This window comes from Poecilia latipinna, unplaced genomic scaffold, assembly GCF_001443285.1.
Source record: "Poecilia latipinna isolate Pla-1442-1.1 unplaced genomic scaffold, P_latipinna-1.0 Scaffold251, whole genome shotgun sequence".
Lineage (NCBI taxonomy): Eukaryota > Metazoa > Chordata > Actinopteri > Cyprinodontiformes > Poeciliidae > Poecilia > Poecilia latipinna.
In genome coordinates, this window is record NW_015112867.1 from 149675 (window position 1) to 172052 (window position 22378).

General features: G+C 36.8%; 1 protein-coding gene across 1 annotated transcript in view; it reads right to left on the bottom strand.

Annotated features, from left to right (window-relative positions):
* Window positions 1-3651: 3651 nt before the first annotated feature.
* The window catches only part of lhfpl4a (LHFPL tetraspan subfamily member 4a), a 38393-nt gene continuing 19666 nt past the window's right edge, over window positions 3652-22378 (bottom strand). Inside the window, exons 2-4 of the mRNA XM_015032814.1 lie at window positions 16580-16816; window positions 13106-13122; window positions 3652-11803 (exon numbers count right to left, since the gene is read on the bottom strand). Of these exons, the coding sequence (XP_014888300.1) occupies window positions 11750-11803; window positions 13106-13122; window positions 16580-16816 (308 nt within the window). The 3' untranslated portion in view covers window positions 3652-11749. The remainder of the gene's footprint in view (window positions 11804-13105; window positions 13123-16579; window positions 16817-22378) is intronic.

The window sequence follows — 22378 nt, forward strand, 5'->3', positions numbered from 1 at the left end:
AGAGGCAGCTCTAAGCAGGTGGGTTTTAGTCCTGATTTAAATGAACTCAGTGTTTCGGCTGTTTTTCAGTTTTCTGGAAGTTAGTTCCAGAGTTGTGGTGCATAGAAGCTGAATGCTGCTCCTCCATGTTTGGTTCTAAGGGGTAGAAACCAAACATCCGTTATAGTTATGCTAATTAATCTCACTTCATTGATTTCAGCAACTTAATTCACAAAGTGAAACACATTATACAGAATAATTCCACACAAATTGACCTTTATTTCAATTTTTATGATTATATTCTGCTCACAGCTGCTAAAAGCAGCATTTAATATTAGATTACAGCTGACCGATAAACGACATTTTAAAGAAATGTGGGCTTAATAAAAAGTAATTTCAATATCTGCTTAAAGGTTATTTTCAAAAGCCATTTTTAATCTGACAAACAAACCTTGTTGAATTTATCTGATTTATTGAGTATGACAGTATTTGATCCTTCGCCCAGATCTAGAGAATGCTCATCACATCAACAAAAACTGAAACTGAATCTGAAAAAATATGCTCTGTGTTTATTTTAAAGATATACACACAATTGGGTTATTACTATTATTGCTGCACAGTCACATTCAATCAACCACGATAAGCATTCTGACAAGGCTTAAAAGAAGCTTTTGGAAATAACTTCCAAATTAAGGTTTTAAACCCAAATTTCTGTACTGACAAAAAACATGTTTTTATTAATATTCTAATTTTAAATGTGGTGTTTTTATTAGCTGGAAGTAGAAAATCAGGTAACACTTTATTTGAAGGGCGTTGAATAAGACTGTCATGACACTTTCATTAACATGACATAACGCCTGTCAAGAACATCAATAAGCCTTCATGAATATTTATGACTGTTGTCATAAAGCGTCATTCGGTAAATTATGACACTTTTAATACAAAGTTGACATTATTCAAAATGTCTTTGTTATGACAACTTGACATTAACCAAGAAATCATTACTGATATAAATTTGTTAAAAAAGTATTACTGATTGCACTTTAAAAATGAGGTAACTTTATGTTATTAAAGGTAAAGTTTAAACAGTAAACAGTATATATATATATATATATATATATATATATATATATATATATAATATTTTATAACAACTGAAGGTAAACAGTTACTTGATTGTGCTGTAAAATGGTATTATGTGCCTGGAGAACACATAATACCGCCCCTTTAACAAGGTTGTGTAGACTTTTTGTACCCACTGTACTCCACTGAATCAATGGTGTGTGACACTTTTTGTACTTCAAAAATAGATACAAACCCTAAATGGGTGAGAAGCTCAGCTGGATGCCCAGTGCTGAGCTGCTCCATGCGGACCTCACAGAACAGGAAGCCACTGATGAATTACAGGTACTTACTGTGACAGCCTGTGGAGTCTCCAGTCGCGGGTCGCTCCACCGTCTGTGTACAGTCGAGTCTGTGTGATATTTTTGGCCGTGTGACTCAACACCAACACGACAAAAGACGTGACAAGTCTTACATAAATAATATTATGTCAGGCCTGGTTTAATGCACGGTGATGGATCTGGGCCTTGGGTCACTGTGATGCCTGGGATTAAGAACGTCTGATGACAATAACTAGCAAAACAAATAGAGTTGGGAATTCCAACAAAAAAAATTATAAATAAATAATGTAATATTTTTGCAAGATGCTCGTCAATTTTCTTAAAAAGTGACACTCAAAATCCTATTAATTGTTTTTATTTCTGGGAATTCTGCACATTGGCTGCATTTTCATTGACAGTATACTTCTGCAAAATTGATTTGTTTTGCAAAACTGCAACAGAAACAATTGTTTCGCATCAGATAGTCGCATGATCAACTTGATGTTACTACTGTCACAAACCATGAAGAAGATGACAGGAAGTAGTTGGAGGATGAAGGAGCGACTTGTTTATTCATGGGTGATTTTAATTGCCTTTCTTAATTAATGGAAACACTGTAATTGTAAAATAGTTTCTTGTTTTTACATTAGTGGGATATTGACAAAGTTCTGTGCACATTTGTAATGGAAACGCAGCTGGTCTAATCCAAGTAAAAAAAAAAAAACATTAGGGAACTCGATCAAATTTGTTAGCATTTGCATTTTCCTTTATAAATTTAAATATTTACTGTAGAAAGTGAAAATATTTTAATATATTATATAAATATAAACAGATGTTCCAGCTGAAAGAACCGGAGCGATCACCTTGGTCTGGAGCCAAAGGGCTGCTTGCTCATTTGTGTACTTGGGGTCAGTAACTGAGTTTCTATTACAAATGTGCACAAAACTTTTTTCAATATTGTGCCAATGTTGAGAAAATCCTTTGCAATTGTGCCGTTTCCTTTAAGTAAGAAATGAAATGAAAATCAAACAGGAAAGGTTTGTTAATGTGATCACAACAGTCATCCTCGCACAACTTTCTAGCAAAAAACGTGACTTTTTTTTTTATTGGCCTGCATCCGTTAAGCAAATTTATGTTCAGAATTTCAATTTGAAGAACAAAAACACAGCTAATGTATTTAAATTGACTTATGATGCAGAGAAAGTGTTTTGCAAAATACACCAATTGCGGTAAGTCTGAAAAAGGCTGAAAAAACCCATTTTTGCACAGAGTTATTGAGAAACATGTTTTTTAAATTAGTTTCCATTTAACTAATGTATTTTAACTAAGTTATTTTTTGTATTTGCGATTTGTGAATTTTACAGTCAATAGAAATGCAGCTATTTACATTCATGTCAAAGGAATGTCATCTTCAACCTAAAGCAGCATCAGCCTGGATGTTTCTGTCCAGACATGTAGATCCAAAACCATCATTTGGTTCAGACTTGGAGTTTGCTTGTGAATCTCCATCGTCCAGTTTGGAGTTAACTTTCTGCTCTTCTACATAAAAAGGATACAGTTCAGGTGGCTTGGTTTACCTTCTTCAGTAGAAGACCCCAGGAAAGATGGGAAACTCTGTGTAAGTTCTGACGATCGAACGCCTTTGGATTCCCCAAACTAAGGCGAAGGGTGTGGCCGAGTAACAGGATGTCCGAGTTTCTCTCCTGTGCCCTGCTGCCACTTCCTATCAAAGTTATTAGCTTTTAACCTTCAAAAAATCCTTCACAACTGATTTTGAATGTAAAATATCTTTATTTACCTTTTTCAAAATGTGTTTTAAGAACAGAATTTTTCATCACTATGAGGTTGAATACTATTCACAAATAGGAATTAGACATAAGCTTCAAATCAAAATCAGTATGTCACCCTGAACTGTGGCGAGCGACAGGCCCGTTTGAGGCTCTACACTCGTACACGATCAAGCAACTTGAGAAACAGACTTCTCATTCCTTTTTTAGTTTTCAAACTTTTTGGGCATTGAGATCTCAAAAAGCAGCGGCCCGTTAGCGAGTCCAAAATGAATCTAGGGTTTTTAGGCCTCATAAGACCAAGGAACCATCATATTTCATACCTAAATATTTTGAAAGTAAAACCGTAACGGAACAGAAGAGTCTGTGATAAACACATAAAAACAAAGATCTCATCAGAAACACATGACAAATATCTGTATATCATTATTTTGTTGTACAAAAGCAAAACTGATTCTTTTTTCTTTTTTTTTTCTCTCATGGTAACACATGATCGTTTATGGTATTTTGGCAACATCTGCATTTCAGGAGTTAACAGAAAGTCAACTAGAATAACATAAGTCACTGAACATTATTCTTTTTTTTTTTTGTTCCCAATCTGTCCCGCCCCACACAATACATCTTTATATATGATATTGCATGATAAAAAGATGATACATCATTGACATGTCCATGACATTTACATAATCCACAAACATTTCGTTTGTAGCTAGAAATCAGAAATGACTTCTCACTGACTCTTAACACCCTTTCAATCTTTTTCACATCGTTAAATGATCCCACAGTTCTAGACTGAGGCGAATTCAGCTTTGGAGTCCAATTGAAAATTGAAAATAAAAATATATGTTTCTTACTCCTATGTTTTATAAATCAAAATGTCTCCACAAAGTAAGGTAATTAATTCAACTTCGTCTTAATTTCATGGTTTGAAACTGAATTGACCTCAAATCTACAAATGACCCATCTAGTTTCAGAGCTCAGTCTGAGTGAGTAGTCAGTAGTAGAAAAAAAACTACCGTGTCACTACTTGTTTTGCTGGTTCTGCACCACATCAGAATTAATTCAAGAGTTCTTAGAGGCACCTGGAGTGGTACAAATATGTGCTCATCAGGGTTAAGGTATTTTCAGTTCCTTTTTAAGGTTCTTTTTTTTTTCCATAGGTTCATTGTCAAGTCCTCAGGAACCAAAGTACCCAGAAAAAAGACCAGAATGACGATCGTACAGGTACTGATTCTTGTAAGCCTCACATGACCACTTAGGCCTCAGGGCTATGTTTTCTTTATATTCTAACTGTTAATGTGTTATGAAATTATGTCCTGGGCCTGTGAAAAAAACCCCTCCCAAAACAAATGACAGATGCACGCTACAATGTGTGAGAAACATGACTGACTGCTTAACGCAGCTCTTTGTATGGAACAGTAAACAAATTCTGCTCAGATAACTAAACAAACATCAAAAGCAAGTATGAGTATTCTTCTTTACCAAACTGTTGAGTTTCACTGCAAATGTTTTTTTTTTTTTTTTTTTAATGTTTGCACAGATAATTCAAGGTAAAACAGAAATAAATGTCTCTTGAATGAGGGCCCAGCACTTTTACACTACGACAGTGGATAGACAGGCCAGGGGTCTGTGCAGAGCCTCCATAGACAGCATCATTAGATTCAGCATAAGGGCTGTTATCATATTGTCTTAAAGGCCCAGAAAGAAAAACATCATCAGTGCTAATCTAGTCTACACTTCATCAAAAGAGCCAGAGCGAAGCAGCTCATCATTTAAATGATGACCTCATCAAGTCACTCTTATTTTTGACTTGTTTTGTTTGTAATTTCCATAATGAGCCTTTAATACAGTACTTAGTACACAGCTTCCTGAGAATTAGCTAGCTACCATTCTAAAAAGACACTGTACATCTAGCTATCTGCTTAATCTATGTATAGTAAAGGAATGCACTGGAATCCACTGCAAATGAACCAAGTGAAACGATAACCAGTTGGTTCAGTCGGTAGGCATCTTGTCTTTCATTTATAAATTAGTCAACTTTTAAAGGTTGGTTGAAATTCTTCATGAGAGAAAAATCTGAGTTTTGGACTTTCCCCACAGTGAATGTATGAACTACAGTTTTTAGACGTCTTAACTGGAGTAGACAGTGGTCAGAGTGGTCAGTCTCATGACGGGATGTTGAGCAGGAAATTAATGCAAGTTTATGCAAGTAACTAACTCCCTGTTTTTGGTTTATTAAGCACCTTCACACCTCTAAGTACAGAAGAGGATTAGGGCCACCTTTGAAAAGAAAATTGGAACTTTTTTTTTTTGGGCTAGCCAAGCCAACCGCAAAGTAATTTCCTATTTACTTAGCTGAATGACACTAAGCCCACTCCAAACATTTTGGAGTAGTTTATTAAACACCTTCACACCTCTAGATTACACCATCTTTGAAAAGAAAAAGGTGTTTTTTTTTTGTTGTTTTTTTTTTGCTTTTGCTTTTGGCTAAATAAGATGACTGCTATTCCAATACTTAACTGAGTGGCACTAAGCTAATAACTCTGAAATGTTGAGTGGTTTATTCTAAACATTTTCACTGATGTTGCAGTTTTTGGGAAGTCTGCAAATATTCTCCAATCGTGATTTTCTCAAACCACTATCTACTGCCAGTGAGACATTGACTGCTCATACACACCCTTCAAAACCTTACTGAAAAAAACAATAAAGAATGCTTTCTTAACAACTCATGACATTGATTAAAGTTAGTTATAACAGTAAAAGGATAGTTTATGGAGGCTGCTCTCTGTTTGTGATTTGGCCCAATGTGTAAACCATCAGGTCAATATTTGACAGCTCGGTGAAATTCATTTATCTACTTAGGAGGGTTTATGGTGTGATTGTACCTTTTCTTTACTTGGGCACAGCAAGTCAGTTTCTCATATAAAACAATTATCCATGCATACAGCTAATTTTATTCCTGTCATGACTTAAGCCAAGCTTTGGGAGTTTCAGTTACAGTGTGTCAGCCTGAAGGGTTCCTCTGAGAGGGATAAAAATCCCCCATGGTGCCCTGGATTACAGCAGACTGCTTTGTCATATTGTGCAACCGCAGTTTGTCATGGCAGAATCCTGCTAGTCACCAGAACCACAGCAAACAGCAGAGAAATGTGAAGCAGCTAAAGCATAAAGAACCCATCATTTGGCCAGCAGGTACAGTAATTGATCTTTGACAAAAGAAAACAATGCTCTTAGTGGCAGTTAGTAATGTAAAATGTTCAAATTACAACAAATTAATTTGATGAACACTAACAAACTACCATACCTCCTTTGTTCTTGTGTAAACTGATCATTCGGAACCCATCAATTCTCTGGACCAGGATGTGGAATCATGTTTATGTTCACATCTATTAGTGAGGGTAACAACTAGTTTAATGTCACAGCTACATGGATAACGCAGGAAATATCTGGCAGTTATCCCAGAGGACAGTGTGTGGTCTGCAGGTCTTTGGGGATTTTTTTTTTTTTTTTAGCAAATTCCAGACCAATGAGCTCAAAGGTTCTAAAGAATCAATATTCCCATCAAATGGACTTTCTGAAAAACATGAAAGTAAAAAAACAAACAAACAAACAAAAAACAAAACAAAACGCCATTTGCTTGTATTCCTTAAGTTCAACATATATTCTAGATTTCAGAAAAGTTCAACATTTGAAACCACATCAATTGCTGATTCAGCAAGAGAACCAACCTGGGATTTGGGATTAACCAGTTTCACAAACTACTAACATGTTTCATTACACTGGTGTTAAAAGTTTAAGGCTGAGAAACTACCAGACTGATGTAAGTTTAGTCTGGCTGTATGGAGAATAGAATTGCACAACACTCCCCCTTCCCCACCTGTTGCTGCACACTCCTGAGCCAAAGAAAGCCCAGTACACGTTGCCTTTGTAACAACAGAAAAGACAGACCTGGTTGTTTAGAAATGTTGCCAGTTCGTACAGCTTGAACCTAACGGAGTTTCTCCAGTCAGTCCTATTAATCTGTTTTAAACTTCAGTTAGTGAGCTATGATTTGAATATCTTTTATGTCTCTATCCAGTTTGATATCCTTACTAAATAACCAGGTAATATCAGCTTTTTGCATTTATATTCTTCTATAAAGAGCAGAACGTCAAAATGAATAATATGTTATTGAATAATCACATTCAAAATAATGAATAAAAGTAATGGATAATTATTCTAACTTTAATAATCAATTAGTTTTTGTTTTTTTTTTAAAGAATGGTAGAATAAATTGTTTCTGCGGTAAATAAAAGCTACATTATTTTTCAATTATGTGTAATGCATGGCTTTTTTTTTTCTTCAAGGTTCAAATACCATGAGGGTCTCATTCCAGCTCATGACTGTTACTAACAGGAAGGTAAGCACACATTCACATCAAAGATTTTTTAAAGCTTTAAGTTCACAGCCAAATGCAAAACTAAAGATAAAAATCTGGAAATTTCTCTTAAGGTAGAAATGTTATAACCATGCACTACATAAAACCTGCAGCCGGTTTGACACACTCTAAGATGATATTTTGTGTTCAAAACCATTTTGAATATTTCCTACTTTATTTCCAATGTCATGTGAGAAGCTAACACTCTTTTAGGAAAGTTAAAACAGTTTATTTGGATTTGCCTCTTCAGCTCTGTTCTGGCATCATAGCCTCCACAGTTTGAAGTTCACACTGCTATTGTGGGTGACATGTTTATTAATGGAAGCATAGGTAGCATTTAATGTGTTGTTCTCACAAACACTTGCCCTGATGAGCTGAAAATGAATCATTTCTAGCAGGTTTTCTGAATCTAAATAACTTGGAAAAAATTGGAGTGTTGAAAAATGATCATTAAGTAAAAAGTTTAAAAATGAGGGAGTGGAATTTTTACTTTGTCACTTTAATACCATCTTGTGTTTCACTAATGTTCATAAATAAAGATTATGGGAGAACAACAGGACTTGATGCAAAATGTTTAAAATGAGCTAATTTATCAGCATTTGCCTAAATGTTGTGTTAAAATGTATTTTTCCCCCATGAGGCGATAGCTTGAATCTGTGAGCTTCTGTAAGTTATCAGTTTGTTACCTTAGATGTCATATAACAGCAGTTAGCAGTGGAAAGCCAACAGCTGTTGAGAAAGGTCTTCACCCACTCTAGCTAATTTTAGAAATAAAATAAATAAAAAACCTCAACCTGAAAATCTTAATACCATGTGATATGGTGCTACATTAGAAGATATTAACTGGTACATATTCAGAAGTCAGTAATGTTTATTTCTTGTTTCGTAGCCAAACAACATCTCTGGCTGTGCTAAAGTTACTTTGGCAAAGTATCCATCTCAATGGGATCATTTCCAAATCACTTTTAAACCTGTAAGTCAAGAACCACATTTTTTGATAAAGTTGCTGAAATGACCCTGTTAAAAGAGTTGACAAGTCCGATTGTCTCATCCAATGACCTCAACCAATGTAACGTTAGTGCAGAAACACATTGCTTAGGTGAAAAAAAATGAGAATGGTACCTCGTGAAACTGTATCATTTAATGTCCTCTATTGCAGCTTTGCATCCCACTAATTTGTTTTGTTGTTTTTAATGGTTAAAGTTATCTTAGGTTAATCTGCCAGGCTAGCTGCAAGCCTTCAGTGGCTCAGATAAGTTCTTCATTTCTCTAAGAACTATTTGCGATAGAACGTAATGTCTACAACAGGTAATGGACTAAACATGTTAGCTACTAAGAAGATTTATGTTTGATCATTGTTTTGTTTTTTTTAATAATGCTTCTTGGCGTTGAATCTTATATTGCTAAGTATGTGTTTTTCCCCTAAACTGTTGTATAGTTGAGTACCTGCGTCACACTCATGATAATGTTCTCTATGCTACCAAAGCCAATCTGTTTCTGATGGAGGCAGTGTTATGGTGTAGGGCAGCATGACCTTCACTGGAAAACCAAGGCTCGTCATCGTTAAAGGTAATCTCAGAGAAGAGGGATATCAAAATGCTATTTAAAAACCAGTGAAAATCTCCAATCTCAGGGATCAAATTCTGTCTTCCAAAATGTCAATGCTTTCCTCCAGAGTTATCCCAGTCATTCCTTTCTTGCGCTATTCTGCTAAATTCAGATCTCGCTTACAGCTCCAGTAGATTTTCTGCCAGGCCAAACAGCGAAGAAGTTGTGAATGATAACATTGATTTTCTGTGCTGTTTTAGAATTGTAGTCTGGCTGTAGCTTTAGCAACTAACTAACTAATCCTAATCCAAATATTGAATTAGCATTAACAGTACGGCATTTCTCTCTTCACAGTGGAGAACGGTTGGTTACAGAGCAAGTAATTTCCGGTAAGCTTCATAGCGTAGAACTGGCACATTACACATGTCACAGCCAAACATTAGCAGTTGGGTAAAATTAAAACTTCAACAGAGTCCATAGCTTCCAGGAAACAATCGTTTCTCAACAGATGAGAGTTCAGACCCTCTGAAGGAGCTGAAGGGTAGAACAAGGGGCTGGTTTTGCTGGTTTTTACCAGGCTACTCCAGAGGCAGCTTTATCAGAAAATACCTCTAGAATCTGGGAGTGGAGAGGACGTAATGGTCTGCCAGCAGTGCAAGCACCTGTAGGATCAGCCAGGGCGTCCCGTTAATGCCAGGGTGACCAATACAACCACACTGGCTGACTGGTAACAATGGCTAGTTGAGGAATCGGATGCAATCCCTCAGCAGTGTCTGACCAAGCTGGCGTCCAGCTCAACAAGGACTTACAAGACTATTGTTGTTGTTGAGGTCTTTGTTTTAAATTGGTAAGCTACAAATACACTGTATGTCCCTTTATTCAGACTTCAGTTTTTCAATGCATTCATGGATGCTGAACTGCAGGCAGTAGCAAAATAATCTTTATGCCCTTAGCATGACGGATTTGGCTAGTTTTTCATGGCGTAACCCACATATAGAGCTCTGATGCTCAGCCATAAAATGCCTTTTCTTTCCAAATATGGAACAATTTAAGGGGGAAATTAATTAGATTAAAGGAATCTATGGCCTAGAAGCATTTCTACAATAAAGAAATATTCAAATAAACATTATTTTTTTTACTTTAAGTATATAACTGATTACTTCACAGCACTTCACTTAAAATAAATCCAAGCTATCGCTTAAGTAATTGCATTACAATTTTAAATCAAGTTTAGCACATTCACTCATTCACCTTTTTTCCTTATTCATGAAGAACTACACTGAAGTGTTAAAAATGCTTGTATTTCAGGAAGTGTCTACCCTTGTCTTTTTGTCGCACTAGCTTTTTTTGTTACTTAAATTTTAAACTTGTTTTATAGCAGATGGTTGTCCCACCTGGAATTTTCTGTTTTAAAGAGGCATATGTGACATCACCTTCACGCAGCACTAGGGGCCAGCACTAGCAGTCAAATGCACACAGTCTTAAGACATCTGTAGCGTAAACTGATCACTGTATGCTGGAACCGTAAACTGGAGTAAACTGCACACTGAAGAGAGGGGGGTTGTGAGATGGCACAAACAAGTGAAACACAAATAAAACGTTTTTCTACATGACAGCTGCAGCTAAAGTCAACGGTAAAATCTACAACATACTAGAGGGTGGAAATCTACAATAAGCAGCTTCTTTTGAGGCCATGTTGACGCAGGAGAAGTGTCTCTTTCTTTCCCCCTCAAAAAAAAAAAAGAAAAGAAAAGGTGATCAAACACAATTATTCCAAGTCACGGTGCTCTGCTTCTCTGTGGATCTTCCAGCTATGATATCTGTGTTATTCCCATCTGTGTGATCCCACTAAATCAGTAGTGGGGAATTGCAGGAGCACAGCAAATCCGACTGTATACTCAGATGCCCTTCCAGCACGAGGAACACTGAAACGGAGGGTAGAAATACTATACTCGAATGCATCGGAGTCAGATGAGGTTTTGTCGTCGGCTGTTCGCGTCAGCAGTTATGTTATTTACATTGTTTAGTATGTACAGTAGAGAATCTCCCAGAGATGTTAAATTCTGTAAAGCTGCAATGGGGTACTCCTTTAAATTCTTCACATTTAAAAGTCCTCAGATGAAGAGCCATATGAGTCCCTGTAGATTTTTTTTTTTTTTTTTTTACATGTGTAGTAATGGAACCTTCTGGTATATTGCGAGTCTTGACTCTGTAACTGTGCGAGGAGTACCACTTATCTGTTGTTTGATGCTTTGAATGTACACACCACACAAACTCAAAGTCAGTAAATAGCGACACTTTAAATAAAGAACTGTAAAACGGACATTATGGTTCTTCATCTTAGGGATCGGAGTTCTCACACAAAAAAACTCAAGACTTTAAATACAGTAAATATTTTTCATCATAAAGGTATTTGTTGAGAAAGTTGAGTGTTAAATGCACTGTACAACCTTGTATTTTTTTTTCAAAATATAGTTTATCCTCGTGTTTGTTGTAGTTGATTTTTTTTTTATCTACACGCGGTGTCTGCATTGAAATTGGGTGATATCCTGATCATTGGATAGAAAAGAAGAACAGAAGGTGGAGAGATAGAGAAGAGAAAGATAAACAGAAGTTGTTCAGTGCCGTTGTTGCCCTCAGTGAAGACGTTGCACTCCATACCGAGGCTCTCTTCTGTCTCGTACCTCAATCTGTGAGAAAAGATAAGACAGAAGACATATCACTAATCTGCTTTTGAAAATACGACATATTAGATGACAATTTATCAAGTAGATTTAACATTCATTCTGTATTAAAATTATGTCTGCAGGATAGCAAGGCCTCTGAAGGATGCAGCCCCTGAATTTGGACATATGCTATCGTTTTTCTTTTTTTTAACATGACCTGTCTGACAGTGTGGGCCTCAGAATTAATGTGTGAGTGTCGAGGTGTGGCCCAACAGATTTACTTTCACAGACTTGTTATGGGCACATAGATGAAGAAGAATGGAGAAAGGAAAGGGAGAAAGGTACGGAAAAGGTTTAAAAGGAAAGGAGACAGGAGTAGAGGAGAGAAAGAAGCATAAAGTGAAGCATATATCCTTAAAGTATCCCTCTAAACCTGCGGAAAGAGAAAAAAAAAAAAAAAAAAAAAAAAAAAAACTAACTAAAAAATTTTCAGTTCAAACTAAAATTTGAATTGGTTTCTCAAATTTGTTGAGAAACCAACACATTTGAGAAATTAGTTGGTTTCTCAACAATTTTAAGAAATTTGTTGAGAAACCACAACAACTAACACCATTTGCATATGTAATAACACTTACAATATCATTGGAAATTACAAGTAATACAAGATGTATTTAGTAATTTATATTTATTTATTTGGACACACCCTACACCAAAATACCTCATCCATAGTTCACCCAGGATTTCTGTTTAGTGTTACCAACTTCAAGCCACTTTAACCTCCCTACAAAGGTATTGTATGAGGTTGGGATATGGAATCCAAATAGGCCAAGTTTTGAGCTTCTGTTGCCAATGTGACATCCTGGAGAAACCATGAACTGGTGGACACCAGCAGTAACCCAACACTCCTTACGCAACAGACAGACACCAGGTGGTAGCATAGGAAAAACTCTAGGCATGAAAGGTGCTTGTCTCTGAGCAATTATAAAGACTTTCACTTAGCCACAAGAAACTTCCAGCACACTTTCCTTCTTTTTCAGATCACTCTGAACCTGTGGAAAGAGGTTCTCAGGCTGGATGGACCTGAGTGGGAACTGAGGTCCAGAAGTAATAGTGTGATCAAGTGAGAGATGGAGAAGCAGATTCTTATTTTATCTATTGTTGTGCTTGAGTTATTTTGGGCCGTCGCAGAGGGAAGCAGGACCGAAAACAAAAAACCCTCTATGTACTGTCAACATACAAAGTTATTCCATATACCCACAGACTTGTTTTATTTCAAGCATATTCTTCAATCTTCTCACATCAAATGTGTATTGCAGATCAACTTACCCTCGAAACAGCAAAATCTGCAAAGAGAGAGAAGGAAAAATTAACTTACATACTGCAACACACAATGAGAAGAATTGCACAGTTTTGCAAAAAACAAAAAGAATTTACTTACATAAGTATGTGTAAAGCATTTAGGTCATCCTCTGACTGGGGGGAAAGACTGCTTTAATTTGAGACTATATTTGACCCGTGTGTACATATGCTTTCACATGGAAATATTTTGTGAATTACCTACAATTAAATTAAATTGTGAAGGTAAAGTTATCCACTTTTTAATCTGTAAATATTTCAATTCAGTTTGAAGTCTGTTTCAGATATTTCAAGAGCTGCCTTTATCATAGATTGAATTATATTTTACATTTCAATAGGAAATGAAAAACGAGAATTTCTAAATTATTAATTCAACCCAAATATTGGGTAGTTGTAAACAAACATTGGGCCGGATGTATTTTTTGGGTAAGAAAAGAGATGTAAAGGGTCATCATCAGTCCTCAGAGACGATTTTGGAGGCCATAACAAGCTGAACAGACGTCCCTGAACTGAAGGTCTGATTAAATTCTAATAATGTCAATTTAACTGCTGACTTTGACTGTAAGTAGAGATGTATTTTTTTTTCTTTTTTAGCAGAAATAACATTAGCCTCATCAAAGCTAAGTTGTTAGCACGGGCTAGCACCAGCTACATTCAACATTCACAGTTTCATCAAGAAAATGGTAGCAAGCTATTTTTTATCTCTTCACATTGTGTGTTAAACTATATTTGTGTGCTTCATTTATTTTGCAGTTATAATCAAACTGCCTGTTCTGCTATTGACTCTTGTTTTGGTATTGTTTATTGGATTGGGACAAAAGTTGGAAAAATAAGAGGCCATATGTAAGGAAATTAAATTCAGTATAAGATTTATTGCAACAAAAAGCTGTTTCCTTTTCTGAGTCAAGGTTAGTGATTCTAGTATTCAAATTTAGTTGTTAATATTATGTTTTCCATTTCATTTTTTGTATTCTCATTTAAATGCAAAATTACTCTCAAAAAACATTTATCATAAGTCAAAGAAGCTTTTATTCTAGATTTTTAGTCAATTGTGTTTTGAAAATCTAATTTACTATGCTAGCTCAAATCCAGAACCCAATCCCATAGTATGAAATAATTCAGAAGCACTAAATTTAATCTAAAACTTGGTTAGCATAACTGTGTTTTAGGTCTCATTACATTGTGTGTTTAATTTAGCACAAACTGTGTTTTATGCTAACCAAACACAGTTTCTAGAATGGCACAAGTGTCATGTGTTTAATCTTTTATATTTGAAAGCTATTGCCGTTCTGACCAAATTTACCTGAGGAATTAAATTAAACAAAAAAGAAGGGAAATATTTCATTGTTTAATATATTAATTGAACCAAAGAACCACTTGCGACTCCGAAGAGACTTCTAATGAAAACTGTCTCAATCTCTCAGTACAGCTGGAGGTCCAACATATTAATTTTTAATTCATTATTAAAGTAAAACTGTGAAGGTAAGAAATTAAATTGGACAAATATGTTACGGTTTCTGTGCCAGGTCATATCATCATTATAGTATTATCTTTTTAGTACAGGGGCACTGGCACCCTGGTGGCCCCCGTCTAGAACCGTCCATGCCTGAAAGGCATTTATAAGCAATCTGAATCTTGGACTAGTGGACAGTGAAAGTCTAAGGATTTATTTCTGCTAAAGCTTTATTTATTTCTTGGCTAACCTTCAGTTATTTATTGATTGTACATAGAGGAAATTTTTGTGTTTCAGGAAAGAAATTTGTGAACAAACCATATGCAGTTGATATAGTGCTTGGATTGGTGGGCATTTTATGTGTAAACTCATAGAAACCGTCAGTGAGGTTAATCAGATAAGAACAGAAAGACACGCCCACGCTCCGGAATATCTCAGTTACCATGGAAACCATCATGAAGATAGATCATCAGAAAAACCGAGACATCTTATGTCACTAGATTCTGACTCTTCCTCTCCCTCCTTCTCTCTTTTTTTTACTGTTTTGCTTTCCTCTCACCAATTACTATGTCTCATGTCAAGGATTTTTTTTCTCCCCATCCCCCCCCCCCCTTTTTTTTTTTTTTTTTTTTAAACGCTGATCTTTGTTTTGTGATGATGCACTTTGGGTTTTTGGAGTCAGATCAAACACAAAATCCTTATATAAGAAGACTTTTATTGTTCAAAAATAATATCTCCTGCCTGTGCCCTTCCACCAGCGCTCTTCTTTCCTCCTCTTCCCCTTTCTTCTTAGAGCACATAGAACAATGTGATTGGCCTGCCCTGATGCAATATCATGCAAACTGTCAGAAAGCTCCCAGAGGACTCTCCCTCACTCTTAGATTCAGCACTGAGAGCAATTTGGCTGGATATACAGAGGTCAGATTGAAGTGTATTCATTCTAAACCAAGCAAATCTCACTCCTGGTAATGGTAATGGGCTCAGTTTAGGGTTAAAAAATTCGAAAAGTTGGACAATTTTACCTTTTCAGCTACTTTTTTTTTAACCTAAAACACTAGGAGTGCAGATTTAAAAGCACCTTACCTTGTGAAAGGTGTTACTAAATGTATAAATTACACTGTAGGTTAGTTATCTTTAAATCGTCAAATGCAAGAAGGGTATATTGAATTAGGTAATTTGTATAACTTTAAATAAGATTAGATTCTATCTGAAATCCAAGTAAAATTCCAGCAAAGCAATTCAAAACCAGCCTAAAGGACAGGATTTAAAAGTTTTAATGGGATCCTGGTGTCATTGGATTTATCAAAACAGAAATCAATTTAGCTAAACAGGGAGAATATTTTACAAGACCTTTATACACTGACTGCATTGATGTATATATGTAAAATAATGCATATCTTATTATTATACTTTCATATCACCAATGTGTTGACACTGTTAGGTTTGTCTTTCCCCAGAATCCCTATGATTCTTATTTCACACATTTTCAAAAAGTTGGTTGCACCCAAAAATTTGTTTTCAAACACTCTTTCAATGACGATCATATAAATGTCCAACTCTGCATTTTCATAAATTTCTCAATTTTCAAAGTACATCTATATAGTTTTGAAAGTAACACTTTTGATGAAACCAACCTCTGGTTTCATTGAATGTTTCCAAGTAAATATAATGTCTCTCTTCTTCCTCATAAGAAATAAGGTTGTATGACCTGCAAATACAACTAACGTCAGCATGTTGATCTACATTTACTCTACATTTATGTCCAGCCATTGTACAGAGCATGTTTTTCCTTTCTTTCACTTTTTCATTGTCTCTTTCCTGGATCACAGAAATCTTTCACAACTGTTATGATTTCTTTTGTCACTCATTTCTGCCAGCAAACAACCACACACAGTGTTTTATTTATGCAAGTGCTGAACTCAACTTGTTAATAAAATACAAAGACTGTTGAGGAAAACTGAATTCTTATGTTTGAGTCTACCTTTACTCACCTTTGTTGTCTGTCTGCAGATCATCCAGATAGAAGTCTGTCTGCCGGTTTCCCAGGACGAAGGCCAGGAAGGAGAGGATGAGGGCGTCCAGGATGCCCATAATGGCCAGCATGTAGGCCCAGCGTACTGAGCAGTCACCCAGAGAGTATTTCCCTGAATGCTCCCCACACATATCTCGGATCACTTCCGCATCCCAGCCGTCAGGGAAGATCATGCAACCCAGCACCAGGCACACTCCTGAGCAGGGAAATGGGAGAGAACATGCCCTATGTCAAAGTGGGAACAAGAATTACAATTGTGCACACATTTTTGTCTATTTTCTGCTAATGTTGAAAAAACACAATTTCGCAAGTGTGGTGTTTCCATTAAATAAGACCTCAAATTAAAATCACACGTTAAGCTTGATCACGCAATAAGTCATTAAAAATGATGGCAACGATGGATGTAAAAAAACCATATGAGACATATTTATTATCCAACCATGTCAGTGCGTCCATCATCTACCATCCATCAGAGGAAACATCGGCGTCTTATTCAGACTTTGGAGTGACAAGTCCCTTATTCTTAGGAGCAGCTATGTGTTTTGGGGAAATTGTAGTTACCAGTTTTACAGAAGTGCTATGAAATAAACTCATTGGAATAACACACAACGTTTTTATGAACCGTGTGATGCTGTGAGAGCTCTGGTGGAGCCAGCAGGACATTGTTCAACAAAAACAAAGAAAAACCACCATACTATTACTACTTGTTGTCTTCTTCAGTGTTTTTGCCAGTGGTAACATCTGGCCATTGATCATTTGAGTCGAGTGATAAAAAAAAATGCTTCCATTGCAGTTTTGTGAAATGCATTTAGTTTGATACGGCCGCACAACCACCTCATCCTATCGCAATTTTTATTTAATCAAAAGCCATGAGTTTTTTTCTGAATTGGTATGCTTCCAATAAGCAAATTTATTTTTGTAAAATCAATTTGTTGATGGAATTGAAGCTACTGATTCAAGAGTGCGTCTTCTTCATGTATAGTTGCATTAAATGTGCAGTTCTTTTCAGTCCTTGTAATACCTCAACTGCAGGAAATGAAGCCCTTTGTAGCATTAGCTTGCAAGACTCTATTAACAAATTTTTCTGAACATATACCCATTATAACCATTGGCTAGCAGGAGGCAGCACACAGGTCAGCAGGAAAAAGAAAAGGAATGATGCAGGAAGTCTTACGGCGTGTAAAACAGAAATAGATCACATGCAGAATCAAAGTGTTGACAGCACACACTGTTTAGGCCTTCAGGGAAATGAATGTATGCATTCTCAACGCTACAACAGAGAGGGAAATCCATACTTTGCACCTGCTCATTCATCAAAGTGTGCGTCACCATGGGAGCTGATTTTGCCTTATTCTGTCCTCACCAACACTGTTTAACTAGCAGTCATCGCTGTGTGCCTTAGGAGGGCTGTAAGTAAAGCAGTGGGTACATGGAGAGATGGGACATGCACAGTAGATGTTCCTTTCAGAGCAGTCAAGTGTTTTCCCACAGGCAGTACCTTTTGTGATGCACACAAAAAGTAACTCAAATTTAGCCAAGTCAGTGGTTTAATGCTTCCCTTCCCTTTAATGGTTGATGTGTGGAGCTCAGCTGTTTCGAATAGTATTCTTCCTGTAGTTTTAGCAATTGCAGTGGAGGAAGTGAACAAAAACATCCAGTCCATGTCGACAACGCTTCCAAATATTGAATCAACAATAACAGCCATCTTGTTCATATCAGCACTTCTCTCTTCACAGTGGAGGATGGTTATTTACAGCACAGGCAATTTCATTGAACTGGCATGTTGCATAATGCCACAGGCAAATGTTAGCAATTGGGTAAAATTTCAAACCTCAACAGAGTCCAAATCCCCAAGAAGAAATCGTTTCTTAATAACTGAGAGTCCAGACACTCCGGATGAGGCACAGCATAGAACAAGGAGCTGGTTTTGACCACGCTAATTTATTTGTAGTTATTGTTAAGAGAGGAAAAATTCTTGAACTTTAAAAACCTTTTGACTCGTTATATCCTCTCTATGCCCGGGTTCAGAAAAATGCTGTGCGCAAAGACTGAGTTCACACAGAGATAACAGCGTCACAATAATCAGCATTTATTCAAGACAGATGCATACTATGACCAGACAAACATCACAAAACATCAGAAACCTCAGAGCACAAACAACACATGAATTTACCTGAGAGAGAAAAAGACAAAAGATGGAAACGACAAACAAAAAGCAAAGACATCTTTGGAGAAGTTGCAAGCGCAAAATCTGATTTGTTACCACTGTGTAGAAAGTTTTATCCTCTTGTATTTAATTTATTCAAATAAGGCGTATCTTTGCTCATCCAACCAGGAGCTACCTCTGACCCTCTCTCAAGCCAGAAAACCCTCCCGTGTTTACGGCCTTTCACAGATGAGTGTGAAAAGCTACAACTTCTCCTGTATTGTTTTCCCACACAGACAAAAGGCAGTTCAAACGATCCTAGCAAACCATCTGCTGTAACTACAAGTAAAATAAAGGTCAATAGGCCAGAATACATTACTAATTTCAAAACCACAATTTGGCCATTTGAATCAAGACATGTTAAGTTTTAAAACTAGCTTATTTTAAATTTATTTTCTCAACAAGTTATGTTATTATTATTTTAACCCCACACATNGTACAACCTTAATTTGGGAGAATGTCCCTTATTGGNGGAATATATGCAATTCGAAGGACAGTCTCATAGCTTTGTTGATTAGTTGTGCCTAGCACCAAAACAAAATTGATCAATGCTGTCCAACCTGCAACTGGACTAGCTTAACTTGGTGATGATGTCAGTCCTAGCCCAGAGCTCTGGTTTCCGAGACAATTTAAATACACTGGAAGGTCACCCAAAGACCCAATGTGTTGAACAGAACTTTGTTCCAATATCTTATTTTTTAGCAACATCAGCAGATAGAGATGATGGTAGTCCTCCAGACAGCACTACCTGCCCTCATCATCCTCAAATACACTGTGTCCACAGTGGGTCACTTCAGGTTCCTAAGGAACTGTCCTATCTCAGGATCTCAGATGGTCTTCTCCTCACACATACACAGTGTTCAGAAGAAGGCCCAGCAGAGACTGGACTTCCTGTGACAATTCGGGGAGTACAACCTGTGTTGTACTCAAGATGTACAGTTTGAGTGCTGCTGGTCCTGTGCTGTGACCATCAGCATAGGAGCTGCTGGTCTTCCATTATTCAAAACGTGTTTTGTTTGACCATCAAGGTGTGGTTTGGTTCATCCTCAAACAGGACAGGAAAATACTGTAACCAACAGTCAGATCTGCAAAGAGGATCACCAGAGCTGATCTTTCCTCTATTCAAGGGCAGGGTCAAGGAAAGGGGAGACAACAACTCTGCAGACCCCACATATTCTGGACACAAACATTGTTAAAGTCCAAAAAATGCAGTTTCGCAATTGCAGTGTTTCCATTAAATAAGAAACACAATTAAAATCATGTGACTACTCTTATTCATACGATGAGTCATTAAAAAACATGCTGCGCCATCATCCTCCTACCACTGCCTGTTGCTTTCATCTTTTCCATCAGGAGTAGAAACCGGTTATTGATCATCTGACTCGTGTGATGCAACAAAAGTATTCCCTTCGCAGTTATATAAAATACAGATATTGGCGTGTGTCTGTTAAGCAAATTTATTTTTGAAATTCCAATTTGCACAATTATGTGGGAAATAGAAAGGCAGGTAACGATAGTCTTGGAATGGGTAAAGTTTCTCATACGGACCAGATTTCAACTTAAAATTTGTGGACTACTCTTAGCAGTGCAGTCTATGAAATGAAACCAAGCGAGTTAAACCAGCTCTACTATTTTTGATCAGAAGAGAGTGCAGGTATTCACCCAGAATTATGTCAGAAACTTCTTGATGTCTGCAGAAAGCCGGTGGTTGAAGTGCTGTTTCCTGAGGGGACATTAATTCAGATATTTTTTCTATTGCGAGCGTATTTTCAAACCTGTCTGTGTATCCTATAGGTGGGAATTCTGACTATAAAAGCGAAGTTGATTAATCATACGCCTCTACTATCTAATATTGGTGATTCCCACTCCACTAAACCTGATTTTTTTTAAAACATACTGGCAAGCCATTATGAGAAAATGGTGGGCGGCGAACTCATGGCAACAGATGAAGGAGGATATGAGATTAGTCACCACCTCTCTGTGTAAACATGCAAACACAAGGAATCCTATTTTAGGCTGGGATGTACACCATTTCAAACTGCGCCTGCTGCTCTGACAATAGGATTGTAATGAGAGAATAAAATGACGATAATACAGTAAGTAATGAGAGAGGGGGAGAGCAAAGGAAGCCATTATCATGGGAAATCATCATGTTATTAGCTCCTTTTTATGACCTTTATGCGGGATATTAGCCATGATGGGTGAAGATAAAATCATTAGCGCGGTAATGAGCATCAGGTAACATGTTTTATGGATTTTTGATGGATGTGCCTCCTCCTGGTGTCAAGCTCATCCAAAGTTTCTAGTGTTCGAAAACCACACACACACATACACACGCATGCACACACAAAAATGGGGTTGGTGGTTTAAATGTTTCAGTCTGATGGCAACTCATTTACCGGTTATTTCCCATTGTGGCAGCAGTTATTTATAGCGTTCAATTAGTCCAAGCTGTAGACGCTGCAATTACATGTGTTCATGAGCGCAAATAACATTGAGAGAGTGTGGAGACATCCAGGGTCTCTGTCTGCACTAATATTCAAATCTAAAGTAATTACAGTTACATTACAGAATGTTAAAATGGCAACACTCAGAATGTTCACACTGATAATCATAACTACAGCACCACCAGAAAGTATTCACACATCTATTTATTTTTCATTTTATTACATTACAGACTTATTCTAAAATGCATTTGAGTATTGTTGTTTTGCAAAGATCTAAACACAGAACACATATTACAGCAAAAACTGATTTGAAAGGGGAAGTATGATGTGTTTCCCAGGCACATAGTGCCATTTTATAGCACGATCAAGTAACTATGTTACCTTCAGGTGCTTTATAAAATGCTTTATATCAAGTTTGACTTAAAAGAAATTTGACTTTGTAATTTAATGCCTTGAAATTGGGCCTCTGTGTCTTTAAAAACTCCTGCTCTTTCACTCCATCTTCAGAAAGTCATCACACTATGGCTCCTCTATTAACCTTTTAACAACATTTTTACCAGCATTTCACTGAGAAGTATCTCCTATAAAGAGCTCAGCAGATGCATAGTTTCATCAGGTGTTTGCTAATTGGTTTTGGCTAGTTTGAAGGAGCTGAGTGGGGCAGTCACAGGGGAGGGTTGCTCTATGAGGTGGGAGCTTGGAAACTGCAGGTCTGAGGAGGAGCTGCATCTCGAAGGCAGGGCTAGGTCCACCCATGTGTTTTGTACAGCTGAATGGTTGCCCTGGAGATTAAAGGATTTCTCAAACATGCATGAAAGAATCACAGCAACACCCCAGATATATTTTTGATGAGGTAGAAACATTATATCATAATGTAAATATCTTCTGCTGCTTTTGTATGTCTGCTTTTTTTTGGTGAGATAAACAGGTTTGCAAAAAGATTTTCAAATGTGGTTATTTTTAAAACCTCTGCTTTATGCGCAGCGTTGTACAATTGATTTTCAGAAATGACTTACCTACTTCACGTACTCCCACTCCCTCACCATAAACCCTACCTATGGCTAGACTTTGCTTATGAGTGTCTTGACTCTGTCAAAACACTGAC